This window comes from Colossoma macropomum, unplaced genomic scaffold (genome assembly GCF_904425465.1).
Source record: "Colossoma macropomum unplaced genomic scaffold, Colossoma_macropomum, whole genome shotgun sequence".
NCBI classification, from domain to species: domain Eukaryota; kingdom Metazoa; phylum Chordata; class Actinopteri; order Characiformes; family Serrasalmidae; genus Colossoma; species Colossoma macropomum.
In genome coordinates this window covers 2,103,011-2,122,807 of record NW_023494800.1, presented here as the reverse complement: position 1 = coordinate 2,122,807, position 19,797 = coordinate 2,103,011, and the positions used below count along the sequence as shown (strand labels likewise).

The following is a 19,797-nucleotide window of genomic DNA, read 5'->3' as shown; positions in this document are numbered from 1 at the left end:
AAATTTCATGATGAACTTACATTAAAGGTTATGCCTGTTTTTCTCTTCTCCTGTAAACTTACTGTTTTGGAGAGATATAAGGTTTTTGTTACAACAGTGACAGCATGCACAGACATGTACAGTCTTAAAACAGATGGTCTTTAAGGGTTCTTTAGTAAAGAAAATGGTTCTATATAGAACAATTAAAGCCCAAAAGCTTTTGGATTGATACAGAATGTGTTGTATATGATACTATATATCACCAAAAAAGGGTTCTTCTATTGTAACAATACATCATAACAATAAAAGAACGCTTTTAGGCACTGCACAGAAACATTTTCAAAAAGGTTCTATAGAGAACCATCTACAACACATTCTCCATCCATCAGAAGGGCCCTAGTCCTCCATTAGCATGGAAAAGGTTCTATATAGAACTTCTGTCTTTACTAAAAAAAACATTGAAGAATCATCTTTGAGTGTGAATTCAAAAAGATTCTTTGTAGAACCATAAGCAACACATTCTCCATCAATCTGAAGAACCCGTTTACCATGTAAAGAACCCTTTAATCATGATAAGGGTTCTTTGAATTTTCATGGTTCTTTATAGAACACTTTTCTTTACTAAAAAGCTCTTGAAGAACCATCATTTTTAAGCGTATAGCTTAATTATACATAATGGTGTAAATTGTAAGATATATACATGTCAGAAATATATAATCATATAATATACAAATATACTTCCTTTGCATGTGACATTGGTTAAACTGAGGTTTTGATTGGTCAAAAATATGTTGAATGTAGAATATAGTTAGCCAGTTTGTGTTCATATGTGTTTCAGTTCATTTATTTGTCAGATTTTAGTACTGTAAGTAAGCTCAAGTAGTCATTTGGGTGGGCCAGTGATAAAATGGGTGGTCCTAGCCTCGCTGTGTCCAATCACAGTGCTTCCACAGACTCTGGGACAAAGTCTGATGGACAGATGAGACAAGGCCTGAGAGCAGACTGGCTCTAGACTGTCTGCTGTGAGTGGAGCTCCATAAATGGGCAGGAAGGCGGTCTGATTTACTCAGAGCAGAAGGGGAAGAGCAAACGACAGTAGAGCTCATCACTGAGAGAGCTGATCTGGACGGAGATGAGAAGATGGAGTGAGAAATGAAGACGAGTGATTGAGGAGTGGATCAGAGAATCGGAACTGTGGGTTTTATTGAGGGAAAGAATTCCCACCGGCTCAGTCTACATCCACATTTGGTGTTTGTCTCAATTGGACGCTCTATTCCTCCCCTGTCCTAAAGTTCTACCTGTGCGTTCCTCCAGGTGTGAGATGTTCAGGTAATTTCATGCCAAATGCTCTTTGAAAGGACCAGATCAGACCAGTGAGTATCAGAATTCAAATTACAATCTCTACTTTTATTAAGTACTAATCGCTTTTTGATGAACACTGTTTTAAAGTAAAGGTTCCTTAACCGTTCTTGGCTTGGATGTGAGGTTCCAGGAAAAGCCTTGAATTGGAGAACCTTTATAATAAGGTTATTTCAATTTGAAGTTCTTCATATCTCACAAAAATGGTTCCTTAAAGCAGTGCTTCTCAAACCAGTTGTCAGATGGTCCACATTTTTGCTCCAACCCAACTTACAGATCATGGCGCTAGAGAGAAAAACGTGGACCATCTGTGGGTCCCAGAGGACCGGTTTGAGAGCTACAGGCATACAGAACCATCCACAAAAGCGGTTCTTCTACAGCACTGCTCCAAAGAACACTTCACTCATAAAATAGGCAGTGCCAAAATGTCTTCTAAGGACAATGCCATTGCAGAACCACGTCTTCTTCCTTAATGAACTTCTCAGTATGAGAACCATTTGTGCAAGTGTGAAGAACCTTTTACAAAAAATTAAAAGAACCTCTCTATAATGTAAAGGTTCCAGGAAGAACCCTGAAATGATATAGAATGTTTTACATTTTTACTGAAAAATATTCTTCACACGTCTTACTTTCAGACAAGGTTCTTTAAGGAACCAATAGTGGTTCTTCTGCAACATAGCTTAAACAAACTTGCACCTCTATTTGAAGAAGGTAGAAAGAATTGTTCTGGAGGGAATGTACAAGAAAATATAACACAGAAAATGCTTTAATAACTAAGTAAAGAAATGAATATGTAAATGTAAACTATATAAATACATACAGATATCAGGAAATGGCTAAAGTTGCACTGTGAAGTCTGTGAATAAGTGGAGAGTGTGTGCAGATAGTGAATGTTCTCTCGAGCTCTGTGTTGATGTCAGCTAAATTTAGCCCAGACAATGGTCAGAGCAGCAGTGGTGTAGGATTATAGGAGACCACTCGGCTATTTATAGCTGTGGGTTAAAGGCGGTGGCCTGCTGAGCGCTGGATGAACATTTGATAACTGACTAATGCTGACAGTAGATCCTGACACTGAGCCTGTCGTCTCCGGTATGAACGCAGTTTTACCACCAACCGTTTTATCAGAATCACAACAGTGAAAACTGTATTAGTTGAAGGAAAATCCGAAAATGAAAACTGATCTTTTTGACCTTGTTAGATCGTCTTCCTGCTTGTATTAAGCAGGATTCATCATGTCACATATCACCAATTTAATCAATCCTTAATAAAGTTTAACAAAGTTTATCGATCCCTTATTTCATTTTATCAAGCCTTCATCAAATTAAAATCAATAAAATCAATCCTTAATAAAGATAAATGAATGTTATCAAAATTTGGTGAACTTACATTTTAAAATGAATTTATATTTACAAATGAAGTTACAATGTTATCAATCTTTAATTCTGTTAAATCTGTTTCATTGACATTTTAATTGACATTTCAATCAATCTTCATGAAGTTTAATCAGTTTAATCAATCCTTGATAAAATTGTCTGTAATTAATTGATATGTTTAATGAATCATCTATTAAGTTAATGCAGCTACATTTACTCAATCCTTCATTAAGTTAAATCAGTTTAGTCAAATCCATAATGAAGTTAAATCTGTTTCAAAACACCTCATTATGTTTAGTCAATCCTTTGTCAAGTCAAATTAGTTTAGTCAGTCCATAATAAAGTCAAATGTGTTAAAAATCGTTTGAGGTTTATTCAAATCTTCATTAAGTTAAACCAGTTTAGTCCATCCTTAATAAAGTTGAATCTGTTTGACTGTTACTACATTTAGTCAATCATTTGTTATGTTAACTCAGTTTAATTCCTCATTAAGGTAAATCAGTTTAGTCAACCCTCAATAATGTTCAATTGGTTTAGTCAGTCCATTCTTATGCTTAATCAATTCCTCATTAAGTTGAATCAGTTTACTCAATTCTTAATGAAGTTAAATTGGTTTAAACAGTCCTTTCTTATGCTTAATCAATCCTTCATTAAGTTAAATCAGTTTATTCTTTCCTTTGTTATGAAAACCTGTGTTCTTCTAACCAATGTATTCATAGCTTCACTGAAAAAGTGGCCTCCTAAAATATCTGGAGTAGAGTTTAAGATAACAGGACAGAGAACACAGCTCAGTGCAGATATTCTGAGTGTTGCTTTCTCTTGGTTTTGTTTTAGGCTGGGCTGCTTTCTCTTTAACATACGTCTCTTTGGTTGGTCAGCCCTGGTCAGTTCCTCTGCTGACCATGGGGAACTACAGCTCTGCCCTGTACGCTGGTAAGAAAAACCCTCTCACTCTCACTCTTTATTGTTTTCTCCTCTCTTTCTCACTTTATCACCTTCTATACAGTACCAGTCAAAAATCTGGACACATTCATAGCCTTTTTAAAAAAGATGGTTCTTCAAGGGTTCTTTCGTAAATACAATGGTTCTATATAGAACATGAACAATCAAGGGAACATTTGCATACTTAAAGGGTTCTTCACATGGTGAAATGATTCAGAATGAGTTGTATATGGTTCTATATAGATCGTTTTTTAAAAAGGGTTCTACAACACCACTTCCACTGCCGATGGTCAATATTGGATGCTCATGATCTTCGGACCCTCAGGCGGCACCGCATTAAAAACAGGCATGATTCTGTACTGGAAATCACTGCCTGGGATCAGGAACACTTCCAGAAATCACTGTTTGTGAACACAGTTCGTCACTGCATCCACAAATGCAAGTTAAAGCTGATCATGCAAAGAAGAAGCCGTATGTCAACATGATCCAGAAACGCTGCCGTCTTCTCTGGGCCAAAGCTCATTTAAAATGGACTGAGGCAAAATGGAAAACTTTTCTGTGGTCAGATGAATCAAGATTTGAAATTCTTTTTGGAAACCACAGATGCCAGGTTTACAGTTCTAAAGCCTACATCTCTGATGGTCTGGGGTTGCATTAGTGCCTATGGTGTGGGCAGCTTACATGTCTGGAAAGGCACCATCAATGCTGAACAGTACATAGAGGTTTTAGAACAACATATTCTCCCATCCAGACAGCGTCTCTTTCAGGGAAGGCCTTGACTATTTCAGCAAGACAATGACAAACCACATACTGCATCCATCACAACAGCACGGCTTCACAGAAGAAGAGTACAGGTGCTGAACTGACCAGCCTGCAGTCCAGACCTTTCACCAATAGAAAACATTTCATCATGAAAAGAAAAATCTGGCAAAGAAGACCTAAAGAAGACCCAGCACTGTTGAACAGCTAGAATCCAACATCAGACAAAAATGGGACAACATTCCTCTCCCAAAACTCCAGTAATTGGTCTCCTCACTTCCCAGATGTTTACAGTTGTTAAAAGAAGAGGGGATGCTACACAGTGGTAGACTCGGCCCTGTCCCAACTTTTTTGGAATTGGGGTTGTGTATAGCGGGTTCTTCAAAAGCAGAACCTTTTTTGGTGATTATAGAACCATTTATAACAAATTCTCCATCAATCTGAAGAACATTTCACCATGCAGAGAACCGTTTAAGCCATGCAGGGAACCGTTTAAGCAGGCAAATGTTTCTTTGAGCGCTCATGGTTCTGTACAAACCTGTGAAAAAGCATCTCTTTGAAGAGGTAGAAGAGCTTTCCTTATTTTCAATTCGCTATTTTAGTAATTTTAGAACAAGAATTTTTAGAGGACATCAAACCAGTGTTCAGATTACACTCTTGCTTTCAGAGGGTCTCCAAGACGTAAACTGGGTTGGTCTGTTATTATGCAAATACTCATCAAATTATAATGTCTATAATATTATATTATTAAACTTTAGATTTTATTGTTTTTAAAGGAGCTTAAGTCTCTCTCTGGGAGGCTAAGCTCCTCCCTGTAACATGAACAATGAATCAAACTACTGAAAAGCACTATGAGAAATATGGATTCTTCAGTGGGGCCCTTTTGGTGTTGTTGGGTGCCAAAAAGGACATTTTGGAAATGAATAAATACAAAAGCATAACTTGTCTATACTTGATTAAAAGACTATCTATACATTTCTGGGTAACCTCTCAAGCATTTGAGCTAAAGGCTGTAGATCAAAATGTCTTTAGAATTTCAAAAAAATTCATTAAATTAAGTGGATTCAAGCATTTGAGGACACTGTATTGCAGATGGTTGTTATGGTTCGTTTGTGTAACAGAGTTGACTGTATAAACAATTTTATAAAATCACACAGTGATGAAAAAGAGAAGATCAAACATTTTTTCTACAATAATATTATGCATTGCAGTAATTAATTTATATTGTATCTTTGTTCTTCTCTTCTCGCCTCAAAGAGGTTGAAGATTTTAAAGCGATCGTCTCGTCCCCAGAGAACGCGACCCCTGACCGGCACGCGCTGGAGGACTCCACCCTAAATAATCATGTCAGTAAGTGGATCCGTTATTCATTACAGTGTGTTCTCACTACGTTCTCACTGTGCTCTCGCCGTGTTCTCGCCGTGTTCTCACTGCGTTCGTAAGGAAAAGAGTCAGAATTCATGTTTTACAGTCCTGTGCAGAAGTCAAAATGGTATAAGTTCAGGTTTTTCATTTTTCAGGAGTTTTTGTGAGGAGATTCAATATAAGATAATCCACTGGCTTAATGAAGGAAATAAGCGAAAAACTTTGAGTTCAAAATTGAACCTGGGGCTCCCAACAACCACCTGGAAGACCTGGTAGACCCCAAAACTGCCCCCATCAGATAAACAGCACTTAAAGATAACATCTTTGAGAGAGAGGAGAAAATCAAGCTGCTTCAGATCTGAAAACATCCACAGGTGTTTCTGTGCTTGTTGTACCCAATTAAAATCATCATATTTTCCTTTAAAACACAATAAAATTATTTAATGTGCATTTTACTAGTGACATTTCTTAATGTTCCACACTGATTTTCAGATTTTGGGACGTATTTCCCTTAAAACAACGAGATCTGCAGTCTCTCGTCCTGATCTAAAATCTAGGGGTGTGGCTACAATAAGGCTCCGCCTTCAAGCGAAAACTTTGGTAGTTGACATGAAAACCTGAGACAACATTTTTAAGTAAATTCATGTTAATTCATGATCAATCTAGATCGGTTTTCAGTTTTCATAGTGGAAAAAAGTAAGTATTGTTTTCCCAAGTGTAAGTTTAGGGGTTTGGGTTTGGGACAGACCCCTCCCAACAGAAAGGACCCTATAAATGATGATTTTGTATATATTTAGCTCATTATTGTCTCTATTAATGCTTGAGTTTTAAACAGATTGTAATACAATCTGTGTAAATATTTAAGGTCTGAATACTTTATTGTTATTTATTTATTTATGTATTTATTCATTCATTCATTCATTTCTATGGTGGGACCACAGTTTGAACTACTTTGGTAAAATGCTCTGTGTATCACTTATTGCCATTATTTATTACTTATTGCTCTGTATATCCCTCAGTGTCAGTCTGTGTTCTGCAGCATGTAGGGCGGCTGTTCTGGTCAGTGCGGAGCGTTTGTGTCTGAGATGTCCTTGAGTTATATTTAACCCTTCAGTGTTAACGTGTGGAGAATGTGAGCCCACAGACACACACAGGACGTGTTTGGTGTCTGAAGTTCGCTTCTTTAGTTTTAGCGCCGGAGCTACGAGGCTAATGTTGCTAACAAGGAATGTAGCTACTCCGTGTGTGGAGGTGTTCAGTATCTATACTAGTCTATATTATGTGGTTTCTGACTCTGTATGACTCACTGTTACCTATAAACATGGATAATCTGAAGCTCCAGCGGAAAAAGTAAAGACACAAACATGAAACATCAAACATGTCTGGGCTGAATAGCTTCATAGCTAAAATGTATTCAGTGGAGCTAACAAGGAATGTCACCCACAATCTTTGTGTGTCATATAAAGCCTTAAAAATGATTCTTCAAGGTTTTATTTTGTCGAAATAGAACCTTGTATCTCCAAAATAGTAACTTTACAGGAGAAGGAAAAAAACTTACTGTACTTTTAATGTAAGTCAATGGAACCAGAATTTTTTCCAAGTCATTTTGGGCCGTTTCTTTTGGTCCATTCATCATGAAATTTACACACGATGTAAAGAGCAACAGGCATTTTCAAATTATGTCAAAAACTGAAAAACAACAAAAATGGAGAAACAAGGTTTTATCTGACCGCAGCAATACGTAAAGCCGATAGCTATTTTTTTCATATGATGAGAAACCTGTTCTGTGTGGTTCTTTAGAGAACCTGTTAAACTTGGTTATATACAGCACTAAAACTGGATGTTTCAATTCATAAAATCTTTTTTTTTTTCTCTATCAAGATATTAGCCTCATAGCCGCAGCGCTAAAACTAAAGAACCAAATGTCTTTACCAGCTGTCCACATACTTACTAATAACTAAATTTTAGGAAATATTTATTATTATTATACTATACTGAAGAAGAAAACTAAGTTAACTCTTTAAACTCTGACATTCACATACAAATATTTGAGTTATTCACAGGAAGGAACGGAGGTGTGGTCCCACCAGCAGGTCCATGAGTGTTAAATGATTAACAGAAAGTACTGTTTCCCACAGTGTATGAGAACTCTGGCTCCATTATAAAGACTAAAGACGAGCAACTCTGGTAAACACCAGTGAGAAAAAGGCTCACAACATCAATTTATACTTTAAAATGGTATTTCATGTAAATTCTTTCTATAACAATTTAAAACACTGCTAGGAAGACACTCACAGGGCATGTTTTGTGAAAGGTCTTGTGTAATTGACCTCCTATACGCCTCCCGCAGAGACTGTGTAGAAGATTACTAATACATCTCGATTCAACAAAACAAATGTGTCAAACTCTATTTAATTACAATTGAAAATAAATAATAAATATAAATAAATAAACAAACAAACTTAGGTCTTTGTTTACTTTTTTTTAACATAAGCATTTCCTTTTTGGCTGAAATGGTTTTTAATATATAAAGCTGATAAACAATGACAATTTTCATAGCTTTCTCTCCTGATTTTTACCAAGGGTGCCAATGATTCTGGAGGACACTGTGAATGATCTGCAGTAAGAAGTGTAAGCATTAAAACAGAACTTTCTCCTGTGAAAGCTTTCATTTAAGCTGTGCTGAAATTCAGTTTTTTACACAAAGCTTTAAAAAGCAGTGTACATTGGCGACATCTGGTGGACAAATGCATGAACAGCAGCTGTTTTCTTACTGTGTGTATTCTGCTGAACACCGCAGCAGAGTTTTGGGCCAAAACAGTCCAAATCTGTCCATTCTGGTGCTGATTCACTGATCTTGTGTTTTAAAACAAAATAAGCAGTGATTTTAGTTGGTATTTTTGACGCAATGTTTCTAAGCTTCAGTCTTAAGTGTAAAATTATTATTAAATTCTACAGTTCACCAGTTTTTAAAGGATCCGTTTGTGTTGTATTTTATTTTTAGTTATTTTTCCACTTTGTGTGGTTTTATGTGGCAAAAACACTCATAATTCATTTTCCAAACTCTTTTTATCGCTTGATATTAAACAAGCTGTTTTTCTGACTGTGCCTTTAAGAATGATATAAGTAAATGTGCTCTATTCTGATTGGCTGATCTGCATTGTGTCTTGTTCAAAAAGCAGTACAGGTTGCCACGCTGCTTCAGGGTAAATGTGCAGGGCTAAACTGCTGCAGGCTAAATTGGCAGTTTTCTATGATATGAGGCCATTCATTTTCCTTTCATCTGTTTCCTCTGTGCTCTACAGGTGGCGCTGAAGAGCCTGCGGTGTGGAATAAACTGGACATTTCTGTGCTCAAATTTCTCCACAGCTTTCCAGAGCCGTGCAGGGAAAACACAGTAAGACAGAAACCGAACTGCCCTGCCAACCACAGTAACAACTGTGGTCAGTACTCACTGCAGAATTCAGCTGGTAAACTAAGGAAGCCAACAGACTGTCTTAAATCCAGTCCAGTCCAGTCCAGTCCATCTTATTCATTCCATTTCATTCTAGTTCAGTAATGTCCAAACCAGTCCATCTCGTTGAATTCCATTTCATTGCACTCCAGTCTGGTCCAGATCATCTAAGCTTATTCCATTCATATGAAATCCAGCGCAGACAATCTCGTTTCATTCAATTTCATTCCAATCAAGTCCATCTTAGTCCAGTCCGTTTCAGTCTAGTCCAGTCCTAGCCCATCTAAGTCTGGTCCAGACCACTTCGTTTCAGTCCAGCTTAGTCCAGTCCAGTCCAGCCCATCTAAGTCTGGTCCAGTCCACTTCGTTTCAGTCCAGTCCAGTCCAGCCCATCTAAGTCTGGTCCAGTCCACTTCGTTTCAGTCCAGTCCAGTCCAGTCCATCTAAGTCCGGTCCAGACCACTTCGTTTCAGTCCAGTCCAGTCCAGTCCAGCCCATCTAAATCTGGTCCAGACCACTTCGTTTCAGTCCAGTCCAGCTCATCTAAGTTTAGTCCATGCCACTTTGTTTCAGTCCAGTCCAGTCCAGCCCATCTAAATCTGGTCCAGACCACTTCTTTTCAGTTCAGTCTAACCCAGTTGAGTCCATTTCTTTTTAGTCTAGTCCAGACTAGTCCATCTCATTCCATTTCAGTCTAGTCTACTTCTGTCCATTTTTGTCCATATCAGTCCACTCCAGACCACTTCTTCTCAGTCCAGTCCAGTCAATTTCAGTCTAATCCAGTCAGGTCCATCTAAGTACCGTCCACTCGGGTCCATTTCTCTTTAGTCCAGTCCAGTCCAGTCTAATCCATCTCATTCCATTTCAGTCTAGTCTATTTCTGTCCATTCTAGTCCACTCCAGTCCAATCAACAAGCAAACAACCAAAAAGGGCACAAGAAGATAAAAACTGATCTTACCAATTTTCTTGACCTCAAATTCCACAATAAATCCAAATGTTCCATGACTGTTCTGTAAGGCCGCTTTTTGCACGTCCAGTCCAATCCATCTTGTTGCATTCCATTTCATTGCAGTCCATTCTGATCCGACCATCTAAGCTTACTCCAGTTAAGTCCAATCCAGCGCAGACAATCTTGTTTCATTCAGTTTCACTCTAACCAAGTCCATCTAAGTCCATTCCAGTCCATCTCATTCATTCCATTTCACTTTAGGACAACACTTCTTGTAAAAAGCGCTATTTAAATAAATTTCTCTTTGACTTTGAACAAAAACAGGAAAGAAAAACAATAAAGAAAACATGAATCATATTTGGCCATGAAATTCCAAACTAACTTTCCTCCAGCCTTTGTTTTACCCAAGATGGCCGTCAACTCCATTTCCTTTTCCAGGACGTATATTCAATTTAAGAGTCCCAGTTCCTGTTTGAACAGGAAGCAACTTAACAGCAAACACTGAACTTAATAAATGGAAACACGACATGAGAGAAACTCCAGTCACTCCTTACCAGTACAATTAATCACCCAGTTCACACAGATGATAGAAGAGGAACACCCATGCTAACACAGTCTAATTATAACTTGGGTGCATATGTGTGTGTGTGTGTGTGTGTGTGTGTGTGTGTGTGTGTGTGTGTGTGTATGAACCACCACGTCCTAATGTGTGTCCCACAGGTTTTAATATGTGGCTCGCAGGTCCTAAAATGGTCCTATGTGATCCACAGGTTTTAATGCATGGCCAACATATCATAACATGTGGCTCACAGGTCTTAATATGTGTCCCATATATGGTATTAAAATGGTCCTAATATTTGGCCTATTAGGTCCTAATACTGTATGGCCCACAGGACACAATGTGTAGCTCACAGGTCCTACTGTATGCTCTACAGGTTCTCCATAGATCCTAATATGGCCTCTAGGTCCTAATATGGCCTACAGGTTCTAATATGTGTTGCTCAGGTCTTAATATGGCCTACAGGTCCTCACATAAGGCCTACAGGTCCTAATATGACCTACAGGTCCTCATATACGGCCTACACATCCTAATTTGGCCTACAGATCCTCATGTATGGACAACAGGTTCTAATATGGCCTACATGCCTTCATATACGGTCTACAGGTCCTAATATGGCCTACATATCCTCATATACGGCCTACAGGTCCTAATATGGCCTACAGATCCTCATGTATGACAAACAGGTCCTAATATGGCCTACAGATCCTTATGTATGACCAACAGGTCCTAATATGGCCTACAGGTCCTCAAATACGGCCTACAGGTCCTAATATGGCCAATAGGTTCTCATATAAAGCCTACAGGTCCTAATATGGCCTACAGGTCCTCATGTATGGTCAACATGTCCTAATATGGCCTACAGGTCCCATATATGGCCTACAGGTTCTAATATGGCCTACACGTCCTCATTTACGGTCTACAGATCCTTATGTATGACCAACAGGTCCTAATATGGCCTACAGGTCCTAATATGGCCTACAGGTTCTCATATACAGCCGACAGGTCTTAATATGGTCTACAAGTTCTCATATACAGCCTACAGGTCCTAATATGGCCTACAGGTCCTCATATATGTCCTACAGGTCCTTATATACTGCATACAGGTTCTAATATGGCCTACACGTCCTCATATACGGCCTACAGGTTCTAATATGGCCTAAAGGTCCTCATATACAGCCTAGAGGTCCTAATATGGCCTGCAGATCCTAATATATGGCCTACAGGTTCTAATATATGGTCTCCAGGTCTTTATGTATGGCCTACAGGTCCTAATATATGGCCTCCAGATCCTACTGTGTGGCCTACAAGTCCAAATATATGGCCTACATGTACTTATGTATGGCCTACATGTCCTAATATGTGGCCTTCCCAGTCCTTATGTGCAGCCTGCAAGTCCTAATATGTGTTGCTCAGGTCTTAATGTATGGCCTACAGGTCCTAATATGGCCTATATGTCCTAATAAATGGCATACAGGTCCTGAAAAGTGTGACCCATGGGTCCTATTATGTGGCCTGTGGGACCTCATATATGACCTACATGGTCCTTATATATGGTCTATAGGTCCTAATAGGTGGACCTGTAGGTTCTATGTGGCAGTGTCACATCATACCTATTAAAGTCACAACCTGTGAATGGAAAAGCAACATAAAGATATTCTGAGCTGTTGTGTGATATAGGTAAAGGTAAATATTCCTGTTTTCCTCTGTGCTGGTGGTGAACAGGATGTAAAACACATTTCAGCTATTGATCCACAGCTTTTGGATATAAGAAACTCATTTTGAACAAGTAGTAAAATCAGTAATACTAGGACAAAAATTCAAATTAAAATGTAAAAACTCGATTTCTACCATCATGTGCCTTTAGTTTATTCATGAGACGGTCTTAATTGTTCGTTTACAGGAGCCTGATGTTGCGGCGGTTGCTGCGTCTTCTGCAGGTTCATCTGGATCACGCGCGAAACCCAAACTCAAGCCGCACGGCCCGGCCACTCTAGAGCGGCTCAGAGACGAGATACAGGACATGAGAGGAGAACTGGAGGTGCTGAAGAGTCAACACAAGTGAGTGTGCAGATATACTATGCGTCCTAAAGTTTGTGGACTCCAGCGTTTCTCCTGAAATGAAGGTGTTCGTAGTGAGTCTGTGCTGCAGTAACAGCCTCTCCTCTTCTGGGAAGGCTTTACACTAGATGTTGTACTGATGTTGGATGGTAGGTCAATTCTAGTCTTTATAACTTCAGAACAGTTTAAGATACAAACATGATCCACATATTAGGACATCCGGCAGACCCACCCCTAACTAGCAAGCATGAGTCATCGAGCTGTGACGTCAGCATCAGTGAGTAATTCGGCTCGGAAAACCACCTAAAATCCTGATATTATTGCTCTGCTGTTTGGCCTTTATATTCCAACAAAGGGTTAAAACAGCGACATGATTCACACATCAGATCATCATCAGACTCTGCCTCACCATCCAGAGTGATTTCATCCACCTGTGACCGTCCATCAGCCAGAGATCAGCTCCAAAATCACCCAAACCCACTCACTACTGTTATATTACATCTCTGCTTTTAGCCTTCATATTATAAACAAAGGGCTTTCAGTTTACATTGATTTTGAGTATTAAAAACATCTGAAATTAAATATACAACTCAATTTGTAATTAAAAATAAAGGTTGTCTTGCTGTGTATCAGAGTTTTAGCACTCAGCCTGAATCCAAGAGGACAGAAAATCAATAAAAACATATCCACCTTATGCCAATTGTTTATTTTTACTCATAATAACCAACAGAATGAATCACCATCAAAATGATTGCACTTTCAGCTCACAGACACTCCAGACTAACAATTTCTAAAAAGATAACTACAGCTACACTTGTTTTCAAGATCTCTTTAATTAAAAAAAGACAAAATTTTCAGGCGCTTGGAAAATTTTTGATCAAAAATGACCGAAATTCATAAAGATATCAAATTTCTGTTAGCATTTACATGTCAAACAATGGCATATCTGAGCAGCCTAGGATCTCCTGAAAATAACAACATATGGCCTGTGTGACTGTCACACGTAAATACTTTATAATTGTAATTGTAATTCACCCCAAAAATACAGAAAAATTCCATGAAATTTTAGGGTTCTGAAAACTGTTAAAATTTTGATTAATTAGATTTAGATGCAACACAATTCCACAGCAGAAGTGAGACAGTACTTAAAATTAATATTGTCAAATAATTATCATCTTGTAACAGTGTGTGTTGCTTTTCATTGCCCGACTAATTATCTTCCAAAAAATCCCCCAAAAAATTTATTTCGGGTTAAGGACACACCCATAGTGTTGATGTCAGACCAAGGAATAATGCTGAATGACAAATAGTTACATTTGATTGGCTCCTGTCACTCAAAGAGCAATGCAGCATGAAGCTCTGTAATGTTTTCACTTGGTAACAAAACATAATGAAGTATCACCTGTTTTCTGCAATTATAATGGAGCACATACACCAATCAGGCATAACAGTATGACCACCTGTTGTTTCTACACTCATTGTCCATTTTATCAGCTCCACTTACTATATAGGTGCACTTTGTAGTTCTACAGTTACAGACTGTAGTCCATCTGTTTCTCTGATACTTTGTTAGCCCCCTTTTACCCTGTTCTTCAGTGGTCAGGACCCCTTTGGACCCTCGCAGAGCAGGTACTATTTGGGTGGTGGATCATTCTCAGCACTGCAGTAACACTGACGTGGTGGTGGTGTGTTAGTGTGTGTTGTGCTGGTCTGAGTGGATCAGACACAGCAGTGCTGCTGGAGATTTTAAACACCTCAGTGTCACTGCTGGACTGAGAATAGTCCACCAACCAAAAATATCCAGCCAACAGCGACCTGTGGGCAGCGTCCTGTGACCACTGATGAAGGACTAGAGGATGACCAACACAAACTGTGCAGCAGCAGATGAGCTATCGTCTCTGACTTTACATCTACAAGGTGGACCAGCAAGGTAGGAGTGTCAAATAGAGTGGACAGTGAGTGGACACAGTGCTTAAAAACTCCAGCAGCACTGCTGTGTCTGATCCACTTGTACCAGCACAACATACACTAACACACCACCACCACGTCAGTGTTACTGCAGTGCTGAGAATGATCCACCACCCAAATAGTACCTGCTACATAGAGGGTCCATGAGGGTCCTGACCACTGAAGAACAGGGTAAAAGGGGGCTAACAAAGTGTGCAGAGAAACAGATGGACTACAGTCTGTAACTGTAGAACTACAAAGTGCACCTATATAGTAAGTGGAGCTGATAAAATGGACAATGAGCGTAGAAACAAGGAGGTGGTCAGAATGTTATGTCTGACCGGTGTATACAGTACAGGCAGAAAGACACAGATCTCGTTTCTCTGCGTTAAAGCCAGTGTATCGCTCTCTCACCTCTTCATGATCTGGAACTCTGTGTTGCAGGAAAGACCTTAAACTGATGATGACCGAACTGGACGAAGAGAAGAAAATGCGATTGTCGCTGGAGGTGTGTTTACTGTGTGGCTTAAAGCGATAGTTGAGTCAAATATCACCGTTTTACCCCAAACGTAGTCGATCAGACAAGGCATGCACTCAGTAGCAGAAATGCTAATCAATCAGCACTCAGTTGCAATAATGCTAATTAATCAGCACTCAGTTGCAATAATGCTAATCAATCAGCACTCAGTTGCAGAAATGCTAACCAATCAGCACTCAGTAGCAGTAATGCTAAACAATCAGGACTCAGTAGCAGTAATGCTAACCAATCAGCTCTCAGTAGCATTAATGCCAACCAATCAGCACTCAGTAGCAGTAATGCTAACCAATCAGCTCTCAATTGCAGTAATACTAACCAATCAGCACTCAGTAGCAGCAATACTAACCAATCAGCACTCAGTAGCAGTAATGCTAACCAATCAGTGCTCAGTAGCAGTAACGCTAAACAATCAGCACTCAGTGGCAGTAATGCTAAACAATCAGCACTCAGTAGCAGTAATGCTAACCAATCAGCACTCAGTAGCAATAATGCTAAACAATCAGCTCTCAGTAGCAGTAATGCTAACCAATCAGTGCTCAGTAGCAGTAATGCTAAACAATCAGGACTCAGTAGCAGTAATGCTAAACAATCAGCGCTCAGTAGCTGTAATGCTAACCAATCAGCTCTCAGTAGCAGTAATGCCAACCAATCAGCGCTCAGTAGCAGTAATGCTAAACAATCAGGACTCAGTAGCAGTAATGCTAACCAATCAGCTCTCAGTAGCAGTAATGCTAACCAATCAGCGCTCAGTAGCTGTAATGCTAACCAATCAGTACTCAGTAGCAGTAATGCTAAACAATCAGCACTCAGTAGCAGTAACGCTAAACAATCAGCACTCAGTGGCAGTAACGCTAAACAATCAGCACTCAGTAGCAGTAATGCTAACCAATCAGCACTCAGTAGCAATAATGCTAAACAATCAGCTCTCAGTAGCAGTAATGCTAACCAATCAGCTCTCAGTAGCAGTAATGCTAACCAATCAGCGCTCAGTAGCTGTAATGCTAACCAATCAGCGCTCAGTAGCAGTAATGCTAAACAATCAGGACTCAGTAGCAGTAATGCTAACCAATCAGCACTCAGTAGCAATAATGCTAAACAATCAGCTCTCAGTAGCAGTAATGCTAACCAATCAGCTCTCAGTAGCAGTAATGCTAACCAATCAGCGCTCAGTAGCTGTAATGCTAACCAATCAGCGCTCAGTAGCAGTAATGCTAAACAATCAGGACTCAGTAGCAGTAATGCTAACCAATCAGCTCTCAGTAGCAGTAATGCTAACCAATCAGGACTCAGTAGCAGTAATGCTAACCAATCAGCTCTCAGTAGCAGTAATGCTAACCAATCAGCACTCAGTAGCAGTAATGCTAACCAATCAGCTCTCAGTAGCAGTAATGCTAACCAAGCAGCGCTCAATAGCAGTAATGCTAACCAATCAGGACTCAGTAGCAGTAATGCTAACCAAGCAGTGCTCAATAGCAGTAATGCTAACCAATCAGCTCTCAGTAGCAGTAATGCTAACCAATCAGGACTCAGTAGCAGTAATGCTAACCAATCAGCTCTCAGTAGCAGTAATGCTAACCAATCAGCTCTCAGTAGCAGTAATGCTAACCAATCAGCACTCAGTAGCAGTAATGCTAACCAATCAGCTCTCAGTAGCAGTAATGCTAACCAATCAGCGCTCAGTAGCTGTAATGCTAACCAATCAGCACTCAGTAGCAGTAATCCTAACCAATCAGGACTCGGTAGCAGTAATGCGTCTTTTATATAGGGTTCTACACAGCACCAAAAAAAGGTTATTCTATTGTCACAATCTTGACGTCGTAACAGTACCAGAACCCTTTTTGGTGCTATATAGAACCATCGTTCTCCATCAATCTGAAGAAAATTTAATGACGCGAAGAACAGTTTTACGCATGCAAATGGTCCTGTGAGTGTTCAGTGTTCTATAGGACCTACTAAAGAACCCTAGAAGAACCATCTTTTTTTTACGAGTGTAGTGTTTAACAGCAGTCGTCCACCATGCTGACCCCCTGAACCAAGTTCTCTCTGTTCTCTTTTTCAGGTTGAAGTCAATCGTCTTAAGAAACACATGTCTAAATGAGGTGGACAGAACAGACACTGTCACTCAGAGGAAACAGGCCAAACCCTGACTGACCTCAGACCTGCCCGAGTGACAGACACAAAGAGGGGGGCCTTTAAGACGAACTGCGTTTGAAGCTCGCAGAGCCACAGATCAGGGTTCTGCAGCAGATATCGGGTCAAACTCGGCTGTAACCCTGTCTGTGAATGACGACAGCGCTGGTGTTATATGAGCTGCAGTGGATATACGGTATCGGTCAGACGTTTGGACCTGCCTGACTGAATGTTCAGTTTTCATGACCTTAAAGACATTTTGAACTAAAGGCTAATAGGTTCTCTAAGTTCTAGGTATTAACCACGTAACTTTGAGGTACAAATGCTAAAGCACTAGATAGTTGTTTGGAGTAATATGATGGTGAGTTCCAAGACAGTTTGACTAAATCACACTGAAATGTATCAGGTTCTAGATATTAACTGTGTGTGTGTGGAACAGTCTCCACAGCACTGTGTGATTATTTTGTGGTAAAATGATGGAAAGTTCCATGGCATTCTAACTACATTACAGGAAAATGTCTAACAGGTTCTAGATATTAAGCTTAAAGACATTTTAATCTAAAGGCTTATGGGTTCTCTAAGTTCTAGGTATTAGCCATGTAACTTTAAGGTACAAATATTTAAGTACTTGGTAATCATTTTGGGTAATATGATGGTAAGTTCCAGAACAGTTTGACTAAATCACACTGAAATGAAACAGGTTCTAGATATTAACTGAGTAAGTGTGTGATACAGTCTCCACAGCACTGTGTAATTATTTTGTGGTAAAATGATGGTATGTTCCAAGACATTCTAACTAAATTACAGGGAAATGTCTAACAGGTTCTAGATATTAAGCTAATAAATGACATGGCATCAGGTATGTCATAAAAAAGTTTAAATAATATCAAGTAAACAGTGAGAACCCAGTAGAACCACAGTAAGAATCACTGCTTTCTTTTAAAGCCCAGTATAAATAATTACACAGCACTGTGGAAAATCTAGAACCTGTTGAGCATTTCAGTGAAATGTAATTAGATTGACATCATCTTACCTGAAATAATTAGCTAGTAATTTCAAGTTTGTACCACATACTGACATGATTAATATCTAGAACCTGGTGGACATTCCAGTGTAATTTAGTTAGATTGACATCATGTTACCCAAAATAATTATCAAGTACTTTGGAGTTTGTAACTCACACTTACCCAGTTAATATCTAGAACCTGTTGGGCACTTCCATAAAATTTAATTAGATTGACATCATCTCAACCTAAATTATCGTCTAGTTCTTTAAAGTTTGTATGTCACATTTACCCAGTTAAAATCTAGAACTTGTAGCATTTCAATGTAATTTGGCTAGATTTAAATCATTTTTCCCCAAAATATGTATCTAGTACTTTGGAGTTTATACCTCAACGTTACCCAGTTAATATTTAGAACCTGTTGGACATTTCAGTGAATTTTAATAGATTGACATCATCTTACCCTAATATACTGTGTAGTCCGTTGGAGTTTGTACCTCACACGTACCTCATAAATATCTAGAACCTGTTGGGCATTTCGGCATAATTTAAACAAGACGGTAGTCTAACTATGCAAGTATGTGGTACTTACCCAGTTACTATGTAGAACCTGTTGGGAATTTCAGTGAAATTTAATTAAATTGACATTGTTACCCGAAAAAAAATGATTTAGTACTTCAACACCTCATAATTACCTAGTTAATATCTAGAACTTAAAGAACTGTTTAAAGTTGATACTAAGAGAAATCTAAAGAGTGATGTGGCTGCCTGTGTATGAATTTATTTCAATAACTGAAATTGAAAGAATTATTTTTTTAAATGTGCTGGGTTGATTTCTGTGCTCATCTGTCATGATCCTTCCATCCTCTTCAAATGTTCATTCAGAGAGAACGTTTGTCTTCAAACAGTTATGGTGTGTTGTACTGCTTAAATATGTGTGTTGATTGTTAATAATGACAGTTAAAAGTTAATTAAATAAATGAGCTTTTATTTAAAAACAGTGAGGATTACAAAGTGTCTGTACAAGATTTAATAAGTTAAAATAAATACAGAATCCCTCGTTTAATGTTCATAAAAAAGAGAGAGTCAGACTGACGTTCATCACTGTAACTGTTGTGTTTCTACAACAGCATCTCACAGTCCTGCACTAATGTACACCAATCAGGCAGAACATTATTGTGTTTCTGCGCTCGTTGTCCATTTTATCAGCTCCACTTACTATATAGGTGCACTTTGTAGTTCTACAGTTACAGACTGTAGTCCATCTGTTTCTCTGCGTACTCTGTTAGCCCCCTTTTACCCTGTTCTTCAGTGGTCAGGACCCCCATGGACCCTCACAAAGAAGGTACTATTTGGGTGGTGGATCATTCTCAGCAC

The 19,797-nt window shown here is 38.9% G+C and overlaps 1 protein-coding gene across 3 annotated transcripts; it reads left to right on the top strand.

Annotated features, from left to right (window-relative positions):
- Window positions 1–881: 881 nt before the first annotated feature.
- Window positions 882–19,430, top strand: si:dkey-71d15.2. 3 transcript variants are annotated; one of them, XM_036589126.1, is made up of 8 exons: window positions 882–1,173; window positions 1,294–1,352; window positions 3,546–3,644; window positions 5,670–5,762; window positions 9,083–9,174; window positions 12,644–12,801; window positions 15,193–15,256; window positions 17,346–19,430. In XM_036589126.1, exons 3-8 carry the CDS (start codon window positions 3,614–3,616, stop codon window positions 17,382–17,384), a joined length of 477 nt encoding a protein of 158 aa, XP_036445019.1. In that variant the 5' UTR covers window positions 882–1,173; window positions 1,294–1,352; window positions 3,546–3,613; the 3' UTR covers window positions 17,385–19,430. The 3 variants fall into 3 exon arrangements, with proteins under 3 accessions (XP_036445019.1, XP_036445018.1, XP_036445017.1); XM_036589125.1 differs by having other exon boundaries at window positions 890–1,308; XM_036589124.1 differs by having other exon boundaries at window positions 890–1,352.
- Window positions 19,431–19,797: the final 367 nt, after the last annotated feature.